The following is a 23879-nucleotide window of genomic DNA, read 5'->3' on the forward strand; positions in this document are numbered from 1 at the left end:
CTAGAAGGCCGTAGCTTCAAATCTCAGCACTAGATGTCGCTAAATACCCGGATAGTGTACATTTAAGAATTTGGCCAGTCAATGGCACAATAGCCTTGATGCTAGCATGGCTAATACAAAGCATTAAAAGGGATTTTTAAAAAGAACTTTGAGTGAAAACACAACTAACAGAGTGTCATAAATAACTTGCTCTAATGCTTTCATGTCACTGGTCAGCATGTTTGACATGTAAATGCTTTGTGGCTTAACTTGGACTTAACCCAAAAGACTTAAAAATAGCTCTGTTTGATCAATCTACTTTGAGTATTTCCAGTACCCCATGAGGCCTTTGTTTTCCTTGACCTTTTTACCAAAACTCTTATCACCTCTCTGTCTCGCACTTACATCTTCATGCCCTGACAGTTACCAATGCAGACTGTGAGTGAGAGAGTGGACTCAGACCTGATAGTAAATAATGCATGAACATTGTAAGTAAACCTGCCTTTATGTGAGAGAAGTTATTTGCCATTGATGTGTGTGTGTGTGTGTGTGTGTGTGTGTGTGTGTGTGTGTGTGCGCCTGTTTTTGTGATTTTTTTTTATAGCAGAGCCCCTGAACTTTTCTGTGAAGCAGAGTGGGTGGTGACTTATCGTCTGAAAATATGTGGTTCATATCGTATTCTCTACACTACTTGTTGGAGTGCTTGTATTGGCGGCCCACTGGATGTGCCAAAGGGTTTTCACTCAACTCCTACAGTAAAAACTGTAGTACAGATGAAACACAGGGTATATTTGACCTCTCACTTGCCAAATACTATCTTGGCAAACAAGTCAGTTTTCAGTTTCCTGCACAATCGCATGGTAACATTTTAAAAGAAGAGTCAACTAAACTTTGTTAACTTGAAAAAAATTCTCTAATATAATTGTCCTTTATATTTCAGATGTGAGGTAGTCACTGGATCAGCTGTGATTTAAGAGTAAATGTTGGGGTTGTGGGGAACAAACACACACTTGACCTTTGACTAAGCCTATCACAAACACCACATAGCAAATGACACATACAGTACACACATACTTACCACTCCCCACCACAAAGCATCGGCGTAGTTTCCAAACTCGGTGGCGCCGTTGCTGTCGACGGCATCTTTCTCTGCCAGGTAGACAAAGTACGAGGAGAAGATCAGGCTCAGAAAGCCAATGTATAAGGTAGTGATCAGCTCCTGAAAATACACACACAGACGCATGACGCATTTCCCACTGAAAAACACAACAAAAGTCCATTTACCATAACATAATGAGATCAAATGATCTGACATCTGTGAATATATAGTTTTCTGCCAGTCGCAATCCCCTCCTGACTGCCACCATATCGGTTTACCTGTTGACTGCCCTGCGTCTAGTGTGGCTGTGTGTCTGTAAATACTATGACATATGGATGTGAATATTCATGTGAGGGTGCTGTGAACACAAAGATTAAAACCCTTTTTTAATTTCAGAATTCTGCTGTCTCGGCTGGCTTGTGTCAGGCATAAACTAAAGGACGGTTTTCACTCGCTTTGTGCCGGGTAGCTACTCATGAACTTGGTAAAACGATGTTTTAAAGGATAAGGCTGGCCTGGCATTATTCTATATTTTTCATATTGTCAAAAATATAATGAAAACACCAAACCAACTAAGCGATAGTCCATTTCTCAATACGTGCAGACTTTTTTTTACCCTGTCTGTGGCTCAGATCAAGACATTAATCTTTGAAAATGGGTCACAAGTTTTTCATTCCAACATTACATTTTTTTTAAAGTCTCACAACGAGACAGAGGTAATATTATTAATAATATGTCTAACAATGGTATGTTACTTTTGAACTTATATTTACATAAGCCAACTAAGCTGGGGTGTAACTTTACATATCATTAGCTTCTCGCAACTACAGGACAATGGCAGCATTTTGGAGTTCATATAAACTTAAAACTTCAATAGCCCGGCCATCTACATTGGATTACCCCTTGCTTAAAACAGGTTTTTCTTTTAACTTGCAGGATTTGACATGCTACCTATTCTACATAATGCACATCATAATTCCCACACACATTACATAGTCATGTCTTGTCGTTGTGGAATGACTCCATGGCTGCTGAATGAAGACCGTCTGTGACATTTACCGCTTGTTAAAACAGAAAAAAAGCTATTTATGTACAAAATTGACTGTGGGTTGGAAGAAAATATGCAGGGCAGTCGCCAGCTGCCTTGTACTGAGCCTGTGTTTTATGCAAAAACCCTTACATATGGTTTATTTCTAAATATATGTAAATGATAGTGCACACAATAATATAGTCTGGTCCAACAATATACCACAAAGAACTAAACATTTGCTAAATGAAATCGACTCCCATCTGACTGATTGTCTGTTGTTGTTGTTGTTGTTGTTGTTGTTGTTGTTGTTGTTGTTGACTTTATAATTGGTGTCTATTACAGAGACCATATGCTCCTTTCATCCGTGGGCCTTATTTGTATGTGGACTGTGTCTTTGTTCAAAATTAAAAAAAAATGTGTGTCTGGGTGTATCGCTCAAAATAACAACTTCAAAACCAGGCAGCCGGTCTGCAAAGCTGCATCCTTAATCATGCAACTATTGTGTGCTGACTTTTCAGTGACAGTTCTTGTCTGCCAAAATAAAATGGATGAAATCTTATTCGAAATACTCATTTATGATTTTGAAGATGTTCATTTTGTAAAACGTTTGTCTTTGCCTTTGTCGTCATGACTAAAATGTCCAGATAAATCTTTTTTTGAAAAAATAAGAAAAAGATGAATTACCTAAATATGACTGATACTAACAGACTTTTGATCGAAGGATTAAGAAAAAATTTTAAAATAGAAAAATAAAAATAAGTCATCAAAAGAAACATCTGTGCCATGCCATTATGCTTAATGCAGCTATAAAGGAACCATAAGTGCAACTAAAGCATGTTCAGTATTAACCACTGATCACTATTGAATTCTTAATGGACACTCAATCATTATAAATGAGTTTGAAAACCAGGCAGCAGATCTCTCCCAGTGTGTTTAACATTACTATGGATGGCGCATCCTGTAGCAGTTTCAATAGGGAGCTGTCTTTGATTTGCTCAGGAGCTCTAATTGGGCTTGGCTCTCTTCCTGTCTGACTCTAATTGGACTAGTGCCTTTGTGAAAGACTTTCTTTTAGTGGATGTCCTCTTTGCACTCACCTACTACATGATCTAAACCGTGCTAAGCCACTCACAGTGCTGGAGCACCCACTGCACTAAATCGCACTGAATTCCTGATGAGTGAAATTATTATTCGTGTTTCGGCCCAAAACTGTCACTCCCAGTGCCACAGAGAAGCGACAGAAGATTATTGCAAAAAAAAACATTTTGGGAAAAAGCTGTGTTTGCCTTGCACGAAATAACATAAACCAACCCTTGGATTACCCTTACACATAGTCCATTGGTTTCGGCATCTGTGTCTGTAATTCTTAACTTGACTGCATATTTTCTTCTGAATGTTCAGAAGACATTTCTGACCATCGAATATTTGGCAGTCAATATGAGAGCCTGTAATGCATTCACCTAGCACCACTGCTTGTAACTTATAAGTGCATGATTCTTGGAAATAACAGAGTTTAATGCATTCAGGCACAGCCTTCCTGAGCAGAGATTTAGTAGATGTGTTGCTGCTGCAAGGAGCATCTGTGCAAATTGTGTTAACAAGCCACACACATACAAATGTTGCTCAGTGTGTATTTAAATGCTGTGGTAACAAAGACTGGATACTGATTAGAGCTCCATTGACTTTGAAAACTCCAGCTGTTACCACAGAAGGGCTATGGTTCTGTGCGTTTGTGTAAGAGAATAGCTATACAAACTACTGAGGTCTGGTGTTGACTTAACCATCACAGTTAGCACATCACCAAGGAACAAACAATGGTTGTATCATGGCACACCATATATGCCTTGTACAGGGTTGTTAGAGATGTGTGGGGCCTTAACTGAGCACATCTTTCCTTTATAGCCCCCCCCCCCCCCAAATAAAGAAAAATGTCCAAAGTGTAAAAGGATAATAGACAAAAAAGGAAAAATGGAAGCAGCAAGCTCTCTCAGAGCAGCTCCATTTACCCAAAACATCTTTGCTACTGATGCTTTCAAAACCCATTTAGGGTTTCAGTAACGGGGCCTATCCCCATTCCAGTTTCTTTCTGTCATCTACACATTTACCGTCTCATCCCATTTTAAGACCCATCATCAAAAAAAACTGTTAGTGGGGAGAAGAAATGGCTACTTAAATCCCCAAATCATTCCACACCAGTGCTTGTCATTCTGCTCTACTCTACTACTTCATAAGTCATTATTTTGGTAATGCATTAAGCTTCAATAGGTTACCCTGACAGCTAATTAAATCTGAGGGGTTGACAGGATTATAAATATAACAAAAGAATATATTTACTGCATAAACGGTTAGTTTTTTATACTCAAAAAATTATTTATTTTTGTACTTTTTATGCTTTTGAAAACTGTACTTTAAATGAAGCCATCTAAGGAGAAAGGAACTTCTCTCAACCAAGGCCTTAACCTGTGAAGAGGGTCGTAAACAGAGATTGCTTCGATTTAATGGGACTACAGGCCTAAACATTAGTTACACTTCCCCTACACTTTAATGGTAGGTGCAATATCACATAATGTGTAGTTAGATTATGTCATATTAAAGTAAATATGACTTAATTGTAGGGCTGTCAAGCGATTTAAAAAATGTATCTAATTAATTACAGGCTCTGTGATTAATTAATCTAAATTAATCGCATACTTTTATGACACTTTTATACCTGTTTATAAACAGCTGTAGGCGTATAGCCTGCTAGTACAGTTTGTTTCTCTCTCTCTCTCTCTCTCTCTCTCTCTCTCTCTCCTTCTCTCGTAACTTCTGTCTCCACAACAGACAGCGCTGCACTGCCACAGATGCCTATATGCCGATTCATTCACCATCGTCGTACTCATAGGCAAAAATATTGACACACACACACGGGGCGGGTGTCCGTTTACGCGGGAGACGAGACAGCTAGCAAACAAAATTGAGACACGCGGAGGAAGATTGAGAGATACTTTTGAACCTACATTGTTGCACCCACTAAATCAATAATGCACAGACACTGCGGAGAATAAAGTAAGATGCCTTCCTACCTTCATGCTTATTTGCCCGAAGCATCCCATAAACCGTCCATAGAGCCCTCGGCCCCGCCCTTTCCCCTGCTTCTCTCTTTACTTTTCTCCCTTTCACCCGTGCGGGCTGTGTATGCAAGCAACAGGTGCAGCTCGGTGCAGCTGCGCACCACTTTTGCACCGGGTCAAAGGGGATTATAGAAGTGCGATTAATCTGCGTTAATTTTTTTGTGATTAATTAATCGAAATTAATGCGTTAATTTGACAGCCCTACTTAATTGATTTGATATGTCTTATATCCATATGCACCGTTCAATAACTTCATAAGGAATGTGCCAACTTTTTTATTGCATATTGATTTCTTAACAACATTACGAGCAATCATTATCTATTAGTGTCCTTGGTGACATAAGGTGTTTTACACCTTCGATCTGAAGTGCCCTGCCTAGCTGCAAGAGGTTTTCCTTGCAGAGCGCCACCCCTTGGCTAGCTGGTAGGAATCATTTTAGCAAAGGGCGTTAATATCTCCCTGCACCGACACTCATATTGTTCACATCTTAGGAGGACAGCAGCAACATGGTCATTAGCCTTCAACAATACAAGGAAGCACAGCAGGTAGCAGTGGATAAGCTACATCCCTGATGCTACACTCACCTTCACCACTCTCTGCTTTTTACACAGCGACATCAAAGAAAAGTACAGTGGCCCCTGGGAATAATCATGGTACACCTCTTTGTCCCAGATTAATGACGCCCTGGAGGGGCTACAGTCATCTCTAACAGAAGAGCCTACGAAGACCCAACATAATACAGTATAGCAGCTCTTCCCTTCTGGCTCTGCTGAATATTCTTTTTTCTGCCCTACGCAGTCCCATGTGGAGATTCTGCACCATGTAAGGAGAGGAGAGGCTATAAATCCCCCTGACAGAAAGCCTCCAGCTCACCGATAATAATCGGAGGCTCAGATGGCTTTGGATATGAAATGGGATGTTCCTGTTAAAGCTGCGATAGTGTTGTGTACCTGTCGATGGATGAAAACCACTGAGCCCAGGAGACGCCAGGTTCCCCCCTGCCGGTCCACATGGAGCATCCGCAGTATCTGCAGGAAGCGAATCCCTCTGGAGAACAGGATAAGAAAAGGGTTTAAAAAGCTGACATTGTACTCGGATCAAAATGCATATTGTTATGTAAGTACACAAACACCGTCAGTATGTGAACACCCAAACATTAACCCTATACGATTCTTTATACGACAAGAATTAATCTGCTGTAACAGTCTTCACTATTATGGGAAATAGCTTTCGACAAGATTGTCAGGGCCTGGTTGCAGGATTTGTGCTCATTCTACCACATAGAGCATTAGTGAGGTCTGGACGATGATGTTGGCCCAAAAGGCCCAGCTCACAGTTTACTAATTCATCCCAAAGGTGTTGGATGGGGTTGGAGTCAGGGTCCTGTGCAGCTCGGGCAAGCCCCTACATACTAAACTGGATAAATAATGTCTCTATGGAGCTGGCTTTGTGTTGTGCAATGAGGGGATTGCCATGTTAAAAATGGGGAAGGACCTCACTCAAACTGTTGCCATGCAATTAGAAGAACACCCTACATGTAAAACCACATTATATGTACTTGTGTTGACATTTCTGTTGATCAGAACTAGGGGGCACATTGATGGCTAAACAATAAAAGCAATCCAGAAAATAAGAAACGTTTTAAAAGAAATATATAGACAGAAACAATCCTAAAGGATTAGAACCAAACCGCTACATTTCAACAAATATATTCGATCAGATTAAAACATGATGACTCAGGCTCTGGCTCTTTTTTGGTGAGTGGGACTAGGGAATGAAGAGTGACTCGCACTCTATAATTGGTTATTCGAGTGTAACACTGGTCTCCATATACTTTAGGGCAGTGGTTTTCAAACTGTGGGGCGCGTCCCCAGGGGGTTATGGCAGGGGGGACGCGGATGAATATGTAAAAAATAAAAAAATAAAAATAAAATTGAGTTTGTATTTTTTATATTAAGATCACGGCATAGCTGGACAAGAGTTCTTCTGATTCGTTCCTCTCACTGCATTCAAATGCATTCATTATATTATAGAGAAATAGGTCTCGTTAAAGAAAAAGAGCACCAAGCCCAACCCAGAGGACCCTGCATAATTTTTTTATTTTAAATTAATATTTTTATGGAAAATCCATGTGTCTTTCTTCAATAGCTTCTAATTCATCAGACCCAGTGTGTCCAAATTATTTGTTCACACAAAATTCCTCATATTTAGCCTCTTAATTTTCCTCTCAAAGTGCACCAGATTCATGCATTTCACTTTAAAAAGGTGAAAAAAAATCTCCCGAGGGGGGCATACCCCCGGACCTCCCTAGGAGGGTCTTGTTCTCCACTGCCTACTATTTTCCTCCATCAGGACATTGGAGGCTATAGCGAAAAAACACTGGGGGTGTGAATGACATTTAACTAGTCAACAATTTGGGCAAGTCGGTCTGCCTATCTTTCTCACTCTGCTGCACACTCAGTCACTACTATCCATGCTTAAAGGAAGCAGGATTAAAACACTGGATTAAGATGATAAAATGTATTAAAAAATGTGTTTAAAAATGCACAAACATTTTTAGAATGTTTCAAAAATATGTTTAAATTTGTAAAATAATTAAAAGATCTTTCAAAATACACAGGGATTTAGATTTTTTTTTTGGGGGGGGATTAAGGGGGGCTCCGCTGAAATGTGTTCTCTGAGGGGGGGCTCATTCTCTCACACTTTGAAAACCCCTGCTTTAGGGCATATAGTTGCCACCTGCAAATACACTGTCTCTTACCTCACAGCAGATGTGGCAAAGACCTGGCCTTTGGAGCCCACTGACAGCACAATCACTGAGGCAAGAACTACAATCAGATCTGTATCGACAGAGAATGAAGGGCTTTCAGTATAAAAAGGACAGAATCGGGCAAATGTTCAATATAAGGAGGAGCAGCATAACAAGGGTGTCAGCCAAGGGTTTCTCCTTCAAACAGGGCTGAAATCAAAGACGTGGATATTATAAGGTGCATTATCATTGATTTTCATTTAAAGAATATTCTATGATTCAATTAAGGTTAGACAGGTTACAAATAATTGTAATTCAATGCATTTAAAACTACACCTGGATATTCCAATTTAAGGAATAAAAAGCTGAAGGTAGAGAAAAAATATGTATTGCAGAGGCAGCTTTAATTTCATGCTGAATTTATCTGAAGCATTTCACGAAGGGTAAATTGTAGATTTGTTAAAACATTATGTGCGAGTGGGGTGAGCTGTTTGTGCCGACATTAGTGTAAATTTGTGTGTGTGTGTGTGTGTGTGTGTGTGTGTGTGTGTGTGTGTGTGTGTGTGTGTGTGTGTGTGTGTGTGTGTGTGTGTGTGTGTGTGTGTGTGTGTGTGTGTGTTTGTGCAGGCGTCGTGTTCTCACCTATTATAGATATGGGCTTCCTGGCAAAGCGTAGCCGACCCAAGATGCCAACATATTTACTGCGGCAGCCTGCTGACCAGAGGCGCACTACATATTCCACACCGAAGAACACCACAAGGACAATCTCCTGTCAAAGGAAATGTGGGAAAGAGAACAGACAAATGAGGGAGAGACAGGTGGAGGGGGAGAGAGAGAGAGTGTTACTAGAATTATTTCATCAAACTACCCAAGTGTTTGAATAAAAGAGTCAGGCTTCTTCAAAAGCAGGTGAAGTTTACTTGTTTCAGCATACAAGGGAATCAATCAATGCATCACAAGTCTTACATTGTTAAGCATACATGGATTGAGACAAAGATTGAACAGAAATAGCAGAGGTTATATGGTCCAACAAATAGGCGTATACACACTTGTTTGTGTGTCCAGGTCTTGCAAGGGAGATGATACAAGTGCACTGATAGTGCAATAAGTCCTTGAACAGAATGTGCTGTGTGTTTCACATCTTGCTGTGTGACAAGGCAGTTTTACTTCTTAAGAAAAACATGTTTACCACAGTGTTTGTACAACAGAGTTCAATGTGAGGTGAATAGGTGAATAGAATGATAGCATTAATATGTTATACAATCATAGAGAAATAGATTTTGTTAACAGAGAGAGAAAAAAAAGCATCAGATGTTGTTGCGGGTTATTCAGTGCAACAACACCTGAACAGCTGCTCAGACTTCAGCAAAGTGTGCTCTCAAACTCATATTTTTTTAAATGATGGATGCTACGTTGCACATCCATTATCTCACCTTCCCCTTTCACTGTTAAGTAAGTGCAGCTTCTCACACAAACCTGTCACAGCAATTCATTAAGGACAATGGATTCTCGCTCAACAGATATGTTTGTCACTGTTCATACAACACAGTTTATTAAAGTCTTTATTGCAGCTGAGATGTTATTATTGGACCTAATGTGTTTATAGTATAGATTCTGACAGATAGTTGGATAATATTTTTTTCTTGAAGAGTTAGATGACAAGATAGATACCATTCTATTATCTGAATGGTAAATGAGAAGCTACCACCACCAGCTAATACAATTTTTTATTATTATTATTTTATTTATACTAAAACTGCAACGTAAAAACAACACATGTAAGGTTTTAAGGTGTTGTGTCCTGTGGCTATTTCTTGGCCCGGGCAGTAACTCCCCGTGGTCCATGCCTAGCAACCACAAAGTGACAAAAAGAAACCAATAAATAATCACACACATTACTCCCCCATTGAACCACACCATGCCATTTTATTTTTGGCAGCTTTTGCTACGTTCAGGCAGGGCAGTGCTAGCCCTTTCCCCGTTTTCAAGCAATCTGATAAGCTAAGTAAACAGGCCGCTAGCAGTATAGCCTCATATCCACCGTACTGGTCCATACATCTGGATTACTTCATCATTTTCTTCTCATTTTTACTCCCATTATTTATCATTCAGGTGGCAATAACTAAAATCTAACCACAGCAGCCTCTGTATCCAATGCTTAACATGAAGCTCACATAAATCTTCTCAATTAAAGCTGCTCTATTTCAATTCTGTGCAAGTTTCTTCCAGTGCTCCCTGGAGAGAAACTCTTTCAGAAAAATCAATTACAGCACACAATTACACCAACCTGTGTAAAATTAATGAACTGGTGTGAATGAGAATGCAATTACCTCCACACGTCTCTTAATCATTGACAGGGATTTTGAAATGAAGCCGTCTGAAAGGAGAATCAATGGCCTTTCATAGATCTATAATGGTTACGTGATCCCTTTGCAACGGATGACGGCAAGAACAAACTGGGGGATTCAGGCAGGAGCAATTTAAGCTTGGAATTAGTGGAGGTGTTTTTCTTCATCAGAGCCAATTATTATTATTATTATTATTATTATTATTATAACGTCAATAGAAAATAGAAGGTCTTATGAAACAGAAATCGGATTAATAATATGTTAAATTGTGTTCTTGGAAGCGAATATGTCAAATGTTGTGTGTATTCATTTATTCAGTTAGGGTCTATATGTCGAGGTTAAAAAAGAGAGCATAGCCCTACATTAACAAACAAGAAAGGAGCAAAAAACGGGCATAGAAGAGAATCTAAACACGTGTTTTTAGTTGAGCTTGAACTTTTATACAGCAGTTGGCCTTAACACTTCCTCACTCATAACACAACCTTCAACAACCGATGAAATTTCCTCAATTGTCATCCAATGTTTGCTTAAGATTTGAGCTTGACGGTTGATTTGTGACCTTGGACACAAAAGGCCGTCTGCAGTGTTCGGCAAACTTCGGAGCAATCAAGCAAGTGAACCTTGAGCTTAGATTGTATTGAACACGATGTTCAACAACTTCTCCCACAATCAAGAATGCTCCGTCAAGCACAATGTCTGGGCCAGAGTGGAAGAGAAAACCTAAAAGTGCTCGGAATAATGAAAAGCTTGAACACCTAAAGCATGAAAACTAAGAGAAATTCCATCAACCCAGGAAGATCTTGAAAAAGTACCTTAAAGCCACTACGAGTAACATGGTCCGTTGGCGGCCCCTTGGGACAAAAGCGGTATTATTTTTACGACGCCTGCTGTCGCAAAGCTGTTTTCTAGCTCGTGCCAGTTGTGCGAGTGTCAACTGAGAAGGGTGCAATATAGTGCATGTCCGTGTGTTGAAAGTGTGAGGGCACAGACACTTTTCAGCTCCGTGAGAGTGGTTAGTGACACTGCATCAACTAATGCCGGTCAGTGCCACACACACCTGATTGCAATGAGTTGATGCAGCAGTGTCACGTAACTACTCTCTCTCGTGGAGCTGAAAGATTACGTGTCCTCACAGATAGCGAATGAACGAGAGACGGCAGTTAGTATGGATCACGATGAGGCAATGTGTTTGTGTTGTTGATGTAAATAATGACTATTTCAGATGAATAATGGTTATCTGATGATGGTGAAGCAAAGCAAACTTTGTGTTAGTACCAACTGCTCATTCATTTAGGAGTAAACATTTCAGTGTAGTACGCTCCCGTGAAATTGTATACACGTTGCTTAGCAACGCCCTCATCCCGCCGTAGCCTATATCACTCTCCCTTTTAGCTTTTCTTCATTGCATTCTCTTTTTTTTCTTTGATGGTTGAGCCCCGTTATCAGTCATTATGATGACAAATAACTGTCTCAAATGAGGCTCCAGCTCCCCTTCCCTCACCTGGAGGGATAGGCTTCTCAAATCGCGTTGCTACGCCACACTGAAATCTGCGACCAATACGGATATGTGACTCGAACTGGACTGAAATGGCCCAATGGTTACTTTGTCGAATAGGGGCAGGTAGGGTCTTATTTAGCTTGTGTGACTTATACCTCTAAAGGTGTGTCAGCCTATATTAAGGCCTCAGAAGATTATTATTTTCTGTCTGCATACATATGGTGAAAATAGGACTTTATATTTTTTCTATAATTAGTCTTTCAAGCATACATACAAAACAATTTGGAAGTAGTTTTCATGTGCTTTTCGGACATTATCACGATTCCGTTCTCTTCCATCTGGCTGCTTGTTAAGTGATACCACGCACCAGCATGGCGCACCATGCTGCTGCCAGAGTGTCTTCTGTCTGATTGGGTTGACTGCACTTTGGATCAAGTCTATCGGGGCTCTTTTTAATTATTTTTTTATTATGCACGTCAGGTCCAGGTAGGTTCCTACAGGTCCATTTTGATATTGGACCAGTGAAAACATCCACAACATCCAAGTGAATCTTGTTTTGTTAAAACAATGTTAAGCTATAGTGCGTAACTTATGGTGCCCCCATGAGGAATTTTGAATCATTTCAACAACACTGTCGGCGCATCTACAACATGAGGTAAGTAGTCGGTGATCACGCATAGATTGTATTGCGCCTGCTGTACATCCAGGTTTTTCATTATCAGTAAAATCAACTACAGAAACCTTTTTTGTGTACGCTTCTTGGAATTTTTCTGAGCTCCTGCACCAGTGACGTTTGTAATCGCTACCATACTGAGAAATACAGAGAGAGTTGTGTGGAGCTGAACAGGCTTAACCAACTTAGTGTCAACACGTTTGGAGATGGCTTGAATGTAACCGACATTCATTTATATGAAAAAGTAATTCACTATAGCTTTAAATGAATTATAAATCATTATACAGTAGGTTTGGGTTAAAGGAACAAAAAACAGCAGCCCTCATTTTACTCTGTCTTTCTTTTCCATATCCATCAGTTATTCCCTTACCCGTCAATTGCCCCCTTCTCCACTTCCTCACCTCCTACTCTCTCATTACAAGAATCACAAGGGGGTTCCTGTCTCACTCCCGGAGTTCTTCTCCACCACGTCTTTCAACCTAAAGCCATCATCGATCCCCCTATGACCCTCAGTTCAGCCCCTCGCGCCCGACACGTCATTTCATTCCACCCTTCAATCTCAACTCCTGTCATCCCTCCGAATCACACTCTCGTCCTTACTCCCTTTCCAATTAAGTCATTTGCATTAATATGTGAAGTGATTGTCTCTCGATAGTGAAATTCACACAAGTTAAACACTGTATTCTGCCAGGACTTCTGCAGAATGAAATAAAATGTTAGTAGTTTTACAGCCATTTTCGGATTCAAGATACAAACAAATTATTTTGAGACTGTAGATTCTTTGGGCAAACTGCCAAGCATCTGGCCTAACACACTACTACAAACACCGTCAGCCAGTGCAGCATCCCCAAGAAAAGATAACAGTGGTCTCTGTTAACCTTGGGTGTGCAGGAATAGAAAAAAACAAGGCAACAGAGATGCTTCTGTGATGGGGGAGGAGAGAATAAAAGAGTGGCAGGGTCAGCGCAAATCTCTTAAACTAGAAAGCACAAAGTACAAAAACAGTCCCTCTGGAAAAGATGAATGTCTGAGGACTTGGAAGGTTTAGCAGCATAGTAAATATTAATTATTCATTATCTCTGTAGAAAAGAAGAATAAGAAGATTAAATATCTCCCGAGGGCCAATTTAAGGCTGAAAAACAGTCTGCCACAATATGTAAATTTCATAATTTTGTGGCATTAAATTAAAAAAAATTGGTCTTTTATTCTTAATAAAAAAGTTCTGACTCATGAACAGGAGCCTTCCACAGCAGTATATCTCTGAATTCATCGAGTGGGATTTTAAAATCTGACGTGACAGCTCACGGAAAGCCGTGACCATTTCATCCTATTATCCACTGGCCAAGGTGAACATGTGACACACTCCAGTCCTCCTTTAAAGAACATCTTCAAGTCCTTCAAGTCTTCTTTTACCCTTTCTTGGGTTTTTTCTTTTGTATGAGCTTGAGTGACTCACCCATCACCCAAATGGTTCCTGGGCTCAGCAGCCGATGTCTCAGGGGTTAAGTTTATCCTATTACTTTTGATTTGAGAGGAGGGACCTTCGCCCTCTTAGGCCGCGGGGACACTGTGAAATAGTTTGGAGAAAATGAAGTCCCAACAAAAATGTCTCTAACTATTTTTTTAGTGAGGCAGCAGTAAGGACAATAAACACATGCAATGGCTTTTCAAACAAAGGGAACTGAGGTTAAATATCTATTGTTTGAGTATCATCGTTATAATCATGTTGATTGATGCATCAACGCCTTTAATATATGTGGCAGAAACTAATTTAACACCTTATATATATATATATATATATATATATATATATATATATATATATATATATATACACATCAGCGGTTATGGCAGGGGGGGCGCAGATGAATATATATATGATTGATGCATCAACGCCTTTAATATATGTGGCAGAAACTAATTTAACACCTTATATATATATATATATATATATATACACATCAGCGGTTATGGCAGGGGGGGCGCAGATGAATATGTAAAAAAAAAGAAAAACAATTTTTTTTTTTTTTTTTTTTTTTAGTTTTTCTTTTTTATACTAAGATCACGGCATAGCTGGACACAAGTTCTTCTGCTTCGTTCCCCTCACTGCATTTAAATGCATTCAGTAAATTACAGAGAAATAGGTCTCGTTAAAGAAAAAGAGCACCAAGCCCAACCCAGAGGACCCTGCATACATTTTGTTTATTTTAAATTAATATTTTTATGGAAAATCCATGTGTCCTTCTTCAATAGCTTCTAATTCATCAGACCCAGTGTCTCCAAATTATTTGTTCACACAAAATTCCTCATATTTAGCCTCTTAATTGTCCTCTCAAAGTGCACCAGATTCATGCATTTCACTTTAAAAAGGTGAAAAAAAATCTCCCGGGGGGGCATACCCCCGGACCCACCTAGGAGGGTCTGGTTCTCCACTGGCTACTATTCTCCTCCAGCAGGACATTGGAGGCACTAGCGAAAAAACACTGGGTGTGTGAATGACATTTAACTAGTCAATAATTTGGGCAAGTCTGTCTGCCTATCTTTCTCACTCCGATGCACACTCAGTCAGTATTATCCATGCTTAAAGGAAGCAGGATTAAAACACTGGATTAAGATGTTAAAATGTATTAAATGTGTTTAAAAACGCACAAAAATGTTTAGAATGTTTCAAACACATGTTTAAATTTGTAAAATAATTATTTAATTTTTTTTTTGGGGGGGAGGGGCTCCGCTGAAATTTGTTCTCTGAGGGGGGGCTCACTCTCTCACACTTTGAAAACCCCTGATATACATAATATCCAGCTTGTTTGCAGCCAACTTAAATAGACAAAACAACTGAGCAGATGGAGAAAGTCAGAGGAGAGATCAGATCAGGAGACAGCAGCGGGAGAAAAGGCTACAGGCTGTATCTACAAGGTAAACAGTGTTAGAAGAAAAAAAGGGTGCATCTTGTTTTTGAGATTTAGATTTCCTTCAAATCTATATCACTCCTCTATCTCTCAGACACATGTGGTTCATGGATCACTGATCTGGGTCACCGATACAATGGAGTTCTTCTTGTAAACAAACATTGCATCCAGATTTTCTTTTCCCAACACATTCTGTGCAATTTTAAAGCCGAACAAATATGTGGAAGCATATCTACAGTATGAAGCTGAATGTTTTTCAGCTTTGTTGATTTTTTTTTAATTATGTTTTGAAACATGCAATATTCACATCGCCTCCTTTTTCTCTTCTTACACAGTACCGGTGCACTGCTACCTTGTATGGAGCATTGCTACGATCAACTGCAGAAACAGATCTAGCTGCTATCGTTACATGTATTTGGTAGATATAAGCAGACACAAATAGCTTATTTTCTTTTTAATGAATTAAGTCAACTATTTGTCCTATTTGTGACCAAGTTTGCTAGTCCTAGCTTTCAGCACTCCCATCTTTTGCAAGGATTCACACATTAATTATTATAAGTCTCTAAACATTTGACACCAATCCGTGCTCAACTCTGTGGGTTTGGCATGGTCCAATATGGATTCAAACCATCCAGTGTGATCTTTTAGCTTTTTATCTAAAACCTCTTTAAATCCAACCTGACAATAAAAAATTGTTAAGGACAAATATATGTAGGCTATTTAGGGTTAATTGCATATTTTTAATTCAGTCAAAGTTAACACTCACCACCCAGAAGAGTGTTGTGTGAGCCAGGGCCTGGTACTGGTCGATGGTAGACAGAACGCTGAGGATCAGACAGGCCAGAACTATGAGAAACCTGTAGGCGAAAAATCCAGATCATACATTAGTCTTGATTGAAGTATGTAATCAAGAGCTGTGTTTGTACAACACTATCCAATTGGCTGATGTATATACAAAGTAAATTAAAATGACCTCTAAAATAAACCTTAGAAAAAATATGTAATTCTCCTCAAAATAAAACCTTTACACAATCACAATCAATTACATCAATCAGGTCATTCTTACACAAATCTCCTCAATCCATTTTTCAGCATTCCACCTCATGTTTATGTAAACATTTCAGAATTTGACTTAAACAGCGAAACTTTAGTCAACTTTGGTGTCTGAACTGCTGAAAATACTTTTCAAAGTTTCAAGACGGCATAATATTACGTTATATTTTTACCTGGAAAGTATCTGAGTGAATTTGAGCAAACCTTCAAGGACAGCCCTCTGGAGGAAAGTCTGTGAAACCTTTTGAACTCTGCCACATGATTGCAAAGCACATGATAACCTCGTCAAATAATGAGAGCACAGGTTGTGCGCGGGCACAAACTGAAACTCACATGAACACACACACGCACTATCAACAAACACTAAATTGCTCCTTAACATTCTCCTTATTTCCGCCCCCTCAAGGTCAATAGTTTTTCAACTGCAACAAAATTAAGACGTCTGTAGGCTAACTCTACTATCTGAATGTTACATTTTAAGAAAGATATACTGTATGTTGTTATTCCTTTGAGATAATACTACACTACTTACATTTTTTTCTTAAGTGGCTTTGAGTGTTCTACTCAAACTTTTCAATTGGGTTTTAGGAAAGTCTTTGTGACCTTTTTTGTGATTTGGAAATGAAAACTACTTATATTAACAACAAAGGCCCATGCACTTTGTAATACCAAATTCTGAAGTTAAGTTAAGTTAAGTTAAGTTAAGTTAAGTTAAGTTAAGTTATCTCTTAGAATCAATTACAGCGTAACAACTCTCCCTCTTGTTTCGGCCCTTGTGTGGGGTTATGTTTCACCCCATTTCATTATGCTGGTCTGTCAGGCTAATCTCTATAAAATTAAGAATTAACATGCATTCGAATTGTGACAAGGAAAAACGAATTAATATTTAATTTCCGTTTGGAAGAGATTTTCGGATAAAGGGCAGAACCTCTGAATTGATTCCTGTGACACCATCTTGGTTTGTTTGCCAAATCAACTGACGGAACAAACTTTCATTATTGCCTGTCAAAAAGAACAGAGGTGCTGGGATATTTGATTTCTGTTTGGATGCACTGGCAATATTTATTTCAAAACTTGGAAAAATGACAAAAGAGCTGCTATAATACTGAAACTGATTAGATAAAATGTGATCATTCTCATGTGTGACGTTCTTTGCAACTGTAACATATATACATATATGTACAGTATACTGTATATATATATACTCTATATGTATACCTGTATACACCTGAGGGTTGAAACATATGATAACTTAAATCTGGACACAATTGGATATGTGTGGGCTAGAAAATGGACTAAAATGCTATAAATTGGCAAACTTTTTTTTTTTTGGGGGGGGGGGGTTATTACAATTTCTTTTTTTGTTTTTTTAATTGATAGCACACATTATAGGCAAGGAAAGAGAGATTGGAATGACAGCCAGTTACTCAAACAAATGACACACATTTGCATAGCAGATGTTAGTAAATCCAAAGTCACCTGTCAAAGTGGCAAAAGTTGCAAGAAGCCCAACACGGAACTTGGTATATCTTGACACTGCAAAGTGTTAGTGGAAGCATTACCTCTACTTTAATCCAGTTGACTTTAAAACAAAATACTTTTGTTCAGAAAACAGCCCGCCCTAAAGAATCCCTGTCTTTCTCCCATAGCCTATGAGCACACTTGATGGAAACAATGTGTAGAGGGAGTTATAGTTTCCAGTCAGTGTTTGCACCATGGAAGCCCTTATCACCACACGCTACGGACTCAGTTTATTGAAGACTAGCCAAGAATCCTACTTCCAACTAACGCACACACACCCACACACACACACACACACACACACACACAAGCATGGACGTGCACGCCTCACTTCAACACAGATAAAAGACAGCAAGAGACCTTTTCAGGGAGGATGGACTGGTGTGTAACACAGCGAAATAAAGCAGCAGTCCCTGTCTGAAAGAACAGAGCAGGTAGAAAATGCAGCACAGCAAAAATCACTCAATAGTTTTGGTTCCTATGTCTCCAGCTAAACTACATCTACAGTCTGCTACCTTTTTGAATGGGAGCAAAATTATCCTTCAACCAAAATGGTGTAATTTTATAAAAATGTACTGTATTTTCAAATGTGACAGAGAAGAGGATCAAAGAAACACCAAAGAACATCAAACTTCCCAAACACTCTGATATGCTAATAGTGGTAATTTGTCAGTGAAGCCTAAATGACTTCAGAGCATTTGCAATGCCAGTAAACACACACACTTAGTATGCCGTGCACACCCTTCTGCCTCACTCTGAATCCATCTGAGACAATCTTATTCGTCAGTCCCTCTCTGGTAACCACACCATCATATTTCACTTCCTTTACCTCCAGTGGGCCGGCTGCAGCAGCAGACAAAATAATACATTGGCTCGGCTACAGAGGCACCACTGAACTCTAAACAAAGGCTCAGAGCCTTGCTCCTATCTATTATTGATGGAAGGATTCACTTGCAGTCTGCTGTGCACTGAGTGTAGAGACAAAGCAGGGGACAGGATAACAGTTAGGAGGGACGCTGCTCAAAAATGTCATCGGCTGTGACTAACAAAGATCCTGTTTGTACCAACAATCATAATCAAGGGGGCGCCCTTAGCTCAGTTGGTAGGGCGTCCCCCCCATGGGCCTTGGCCAGCAGCGGACCCGGTTCGATTCCAGCCCGCGGTCGTTCTCTGCATGTCACTCCCCTCTCTGCCCCATTTCAACACTGTCTCTACACTGTCAATAAAGCATAAAAATGCCAAACAAATATCTTAAAAAAACAAAAAAAAAAACAATCACAATCAATATTTTTCACGCTTTTATGAGTTGATTTTCCAAAATGTATCAGTAAGAAAAAAAGGTAAATTAGACAACAGCAAAGCAACACAACGCAGAGGTTTAGACTACGACGGTGTAATAACAGATCAAATCATGTATTAAATGTTTTAAAGTGTGATTTTAGTGCCTGATCACCCCTTATGTTTATTTTCAAATAAAGAGTTAATAGCTCAGCGATACAGGGTGGTCCCCTTGGTTGTGGGCTCCATTAAGAAGCTGAGCTACTGTGTAGAGAGGAATAGATAAAAGCGTGATGCCATGGTTACTAAAATATAGGCCAGAATACAATCAGCTCAAGTCAAAAATGTTGCTCAAATTGAAAAGACATACACAAACGTTTAGTTGATAAATCATTAGAAAAACATGTGTTCCTCAAGCTTGGTGCAATTTGAAAGAATATCTATTTCAGTTCAATAGAGCTGAGTCTGAGAAAGAAGCAGCATGTGGTATGGATCCATGCTGCTCCAGACCAAAATACCAATTTACTCTTAGGTTGCAGACAGACCCCCAGTGAGAACATTGGGACATGCTTTATTAATTACATACAGCTAAATATGTACCATCTTCCTTTTCAGAGAAGTGAACTGTTTTTGTTTTACCCCTGTCCCTGTAAGCCTACTGTATCACCACACACACACACAACCACACACACACACACACACACACACACACACACACACACACACACACACATACGCGCGCGCACACACACACACACACACACACACACACACACACACACACACACACACACACACAAACACACACACAAACTGACAAACATGCAGTGTGCATGCACAATCACGCACACACAAGGGTACCTCTGATAAGGCCTTAGGTCACTCTGACGTTTTCCAGTTCTGGGTCAGTGATAAGGCCATACTTATTCTTCACTGCTTTTCTCCCACTCAAACACTTGCAAAACAAGGTTTCCCACTGACGTTACGAACCTGCAGGATGCTCATTCCAGCAATATACTCTTACAACTAAGACTAACACCTGGTATGTTGGGGAATTGAGATAATTAAGTTCTTCTGCGGAGTCTCATTGACATCAAACATCTCTTCTATAAGAGAGACGTGGCAAGTGTTGCAGCAGTAATACAGTACATTACACAATCAAATTGAATCTATAGATATACCCAATGAAATGTATTAAGAACACTGCTCACACTTACAGTAATTTTTCATATGTGTTCTACACAGTAGGTTTCTAAAGGCTGGGTTTGGTTTTTCAGCTTCCTGTTGTATTTCTATGTAAAGGTACAATGTTTTTCCTGGGAATAGAATATTCAGAACATCTCCCATTCACGTCAGATTTTTGGATGTGCTTCCTTGTTTATTGCAATCTCCTGCTTGGCTCTAGTGAACTTGAAGTTTGAAGATCACCTTTGCTTATATGCATGTGCATGTACCAATAGAAACACTGCTGAAAAATGTAGAAGTTATTATTCCAGCAGGTTACATCAACATGTTTTTACGCTGCTCAATATTTATGCCAAACAGAGGTACTTCTGACGTCACATACTTTTCCAGGGGCCAATGCAGGAGGCTATGTTCAAAAGTAAACTAATGTGACCTTTGCCTGCCTGAGGTCAATCAAGGCATTTCAAATCAGGGCAAAGAGAAAACAGTGCTAGCCTCTGGATAAAGCTGAGTTGAGTGTGTGTGACAGACTGAAACACTTGTCAGTCAAGGCAAAGGCAACATCAAAACACATCTGTTACATCTACAATATTTTGACATGAAACAATGGGTTTTCCAAATGACCACCAGAATACATGTGCAAAGAAGTGAATTTTGCTACTCACACCTTAGTTTATGACAACATAACATATTGTTTTTTGTAATTTAAAGCTATAGTGTGTAATTTGTGTTGCCCCCATGACGAATTCTGAGTAAATCTTGGGATTTTCCTGAGCTCCCGCCCCAGTGTCGGGGGGCGACACCAGTTTGTGATTGTGCTATACTGAGAAATACAGAGAGAGTTTTGTGGAGCTGACAAACTTAATCAACTTTGCTTCAACTTGTCTGGCGATGGCTTGAATGTAACCGAGTACACACTATAGCTTTACCAGCATTTCTGAATGAGCATGTAGTGGCCATTAAAAGAAGGTTATGTCATCTCATCGTGCTGGTTTGCACCTGATGTACAGTCAGATAATACCACAATGGACATGCCAATGCCTAAATAAAGATTTTCCATTGATCGCAGTAGCCACAAGCGTCCCTGTTATTGTATATTGTGCAGTTATTTTTGGTAATGTTCTTCTAACGTGATTGGGTTGCATCGCGTTGGCTCATGCTGTGTTCCCCTGCGTCCCCTCAGACAGACACTGCAGGGTCACAGGGTGGCAGTGCCAGCCAGGGCCTCCACACACACACACACACACACACACACACACACACACACACACACACACAAACACACACATACACACACACACACACACACACACACACACACACACACACACACAAACACACAGCCAAGTTTAGCTGCCTGCTATCAGTGCCAACAAGTGGAGAGAGACAACACGCATGGGGGGGGCGAGATTGAAGATCATATCCCACATTCCTAAACCTCTGCCTGTACACTGCAGTCACTTACTATCTACTGTACTGTCAGTTTCCAGGAACTGGGTTTGTTTTAAAGAAGAAAAAAAGTAGTGGCTAGAAAAGTATTAATCCTAAGAAAAAAAGATATATTAAAAAATTATTTAAAAAAAATTATTACTTCATGTTCATTAATAGCTTAAATATTTAATTTTGTATTCTTATTTAAACATATATAGTCCCACATATCTGTCATGTTGAACATACACTGCCTGGTTGAATTGGTTTAAGTGTTCTGTTGTTTAAAGTCCCAGTGTTGATGCACTCAAAACTGTTCCATATAATGAAATGCTCAATGGTGCTGAGGAAAATACCCTTCCAAATCAAAGCTCTGCATAGGCTAACCCTTTTTGAGGACATATTTTACCCGGCATTCTCTTGTCTGTGATGTGGGCTATTATATGTTATTATATTATATTATTTTAATCAGCTGTGGTTAGTCTTATATATCCTCATAATATTCCTAGAGGGACTTCCATTTGTGCTCTGTCTGATATCTGTGCAGCATCTTTCTAAAGTGCGCAGGATTAACAGTGCTTTGTAGTGAGGGCTTCCAAGGCTCTCCATGCGCAATTAACTCCCTGTTTAATTAGGGATCTTATGGTTGCAATTATACCCTTGAATACCCAATGGATGTGGATGATTATGGAAATAAAATAAAAACACTCACACTGTGAAGTGATACACGAAGCATTTCCAGCCAGACGGCCTTTCCAGAAAGTTATACACTTGTCCTTGGATGTAGGCACGGGCGAGGACTGGACGGATCCCTGTGCTGTACACCGACATCCGCATAGACATCCGGGGATGAGATAAGTACGGGTGGAGGTTAATGGGGGGAATCTCGGAGGGAGTGTTATCGTCCTCTGGCATTTTGTCTCTTTCAGAAAACGTGGCGTTGTTGCCCACAGGTGTCCCTTGTGCAGGCGCGCTGAACGTTGTTTCGGACAGCTCCAAATCCGGTGGTCTCCTTCCTTGTGGCACACCAGAAGACCTCCGTGCGTTGGCCTGATAGGGGGCGGATTTAGACATCGCACCTTCCCGGTATTCTTCTGTCGCGCTGACTGAAACTTTTTTCCAAGTTGTGTTTTGTTCACTGACCTAAACGGCCAAATGTGTGCCTCCCATGTGCGCCTCCCTTCTGGTGTGTGCCCGATAGCGGGTAAAGCTGCAACACACACTGAGTTGTGAATGCTCTAGATCAACAGGGTTGTGTTTCTTTCATTTGACTTTACAGCTCTGTGGGTTGTCGATTATATGGCGAGTCTCAGTCCTGAATGAATATCCCCTCTTTAAGAGCACTTATCAGCCTGAAATGCAGAGAGTGCCAGGCGGTGCGATGTGTGCTGCCAGCTGCTCAGACGTTTTACTGTTTACGTTTACTGCAACACTGCTTAAAAGCAATCAGCATTACCCTGACTTACTATTTTTCTTCTTATAGTTTTCATACAAAGTAGTAGCATACAATAAGTTTGTAAACCCTTATGAGTGTATGAGTAGGCCTAATGTGTGAAAGTTAAGATGCACAATAGACGGGCGTACTGTCTAAGTAGCAATCAAAGCATTGATGTACTTCAAGGATACCTAGTGACCGTGCTGCAATACTGTAAAAAGCTCCTACATCATACTTGGATAATCACAAACCGTAAAGTAACTGAATCCACAAATGGTTTAATATATAAAGAAAACCTCACATTTGTTGTTAATTTAGTTTGACAGTACTGACAAGGTTTGTTTTTATAATAACATACAGTAGCAGGAAAATATGTTGGGAACTAAAATTAGGTCCAGTTAGTAACAAATTAAAATGTTAATTTTTGTATTTGAAAGTTAAACTTGTAAACTTCCTACATGACGTTTTTACAATAGCAGTATAACAGTTTAACAGTGTACAACCATACATTATCAATACGCTGCTGTTTTCAGTGACATGACCTCAGTATTGCGAAGGTCAAAGGCCTTCACCAGGTGCA

At 39.7% G+C, this 23879-nt stretch overlaps 1 protein-coding gene across 1 annotated transcript in view; it reads right to left on the minus strand.

Moving 5' to 3' along the window:
* kcnq1.1 (potassium voltage-gated channel, KQT-like subfamily, member 1.1) overlaps positions 1-22938 on the minus strand; it is a gene marked incomplete at both ends in the record, with an annotated part of 41637 nt that extends 18699 nt beyond the window's left edge. The window contains 6 exons of the mRNA XM_080028957.1: positions 1058-1198; positions 6173-6269; positions 7984-8062; positions 8614-8740; positions 16166-16256; positions 22577-22938. Coding sequence (XP_079885083.1) covers positions 1058-1198; positions 6173-6269; positions 7984-8062; positions 8614-8740; positions 16166-16256; positions 22577-22938 — 897 coding nt within the window. The remainder of the gene's footprint in view (positions 1-1057; positions 1199-6172; positions 6270-7983; positions 8063-8613; positions 8741-16165; positions 16257-22576) is intronic.
* Between the last annotated feature and the right edge of the window lie 941 nt (positions 22939-23879).

This window comes from Ammodytes marinus (genome assembly GCF_949987685.1).
Source record: "Ammodytes marinus genome assembly, chromosome: 1".
Taxonomy (NCBI): domain Eukaryota; kingdom Metazoa; phylum Chordata; class Actinopteri; order Uranoscopiformes; family Ammodytidae; genus Ammodytes; species Ammodytes marinus.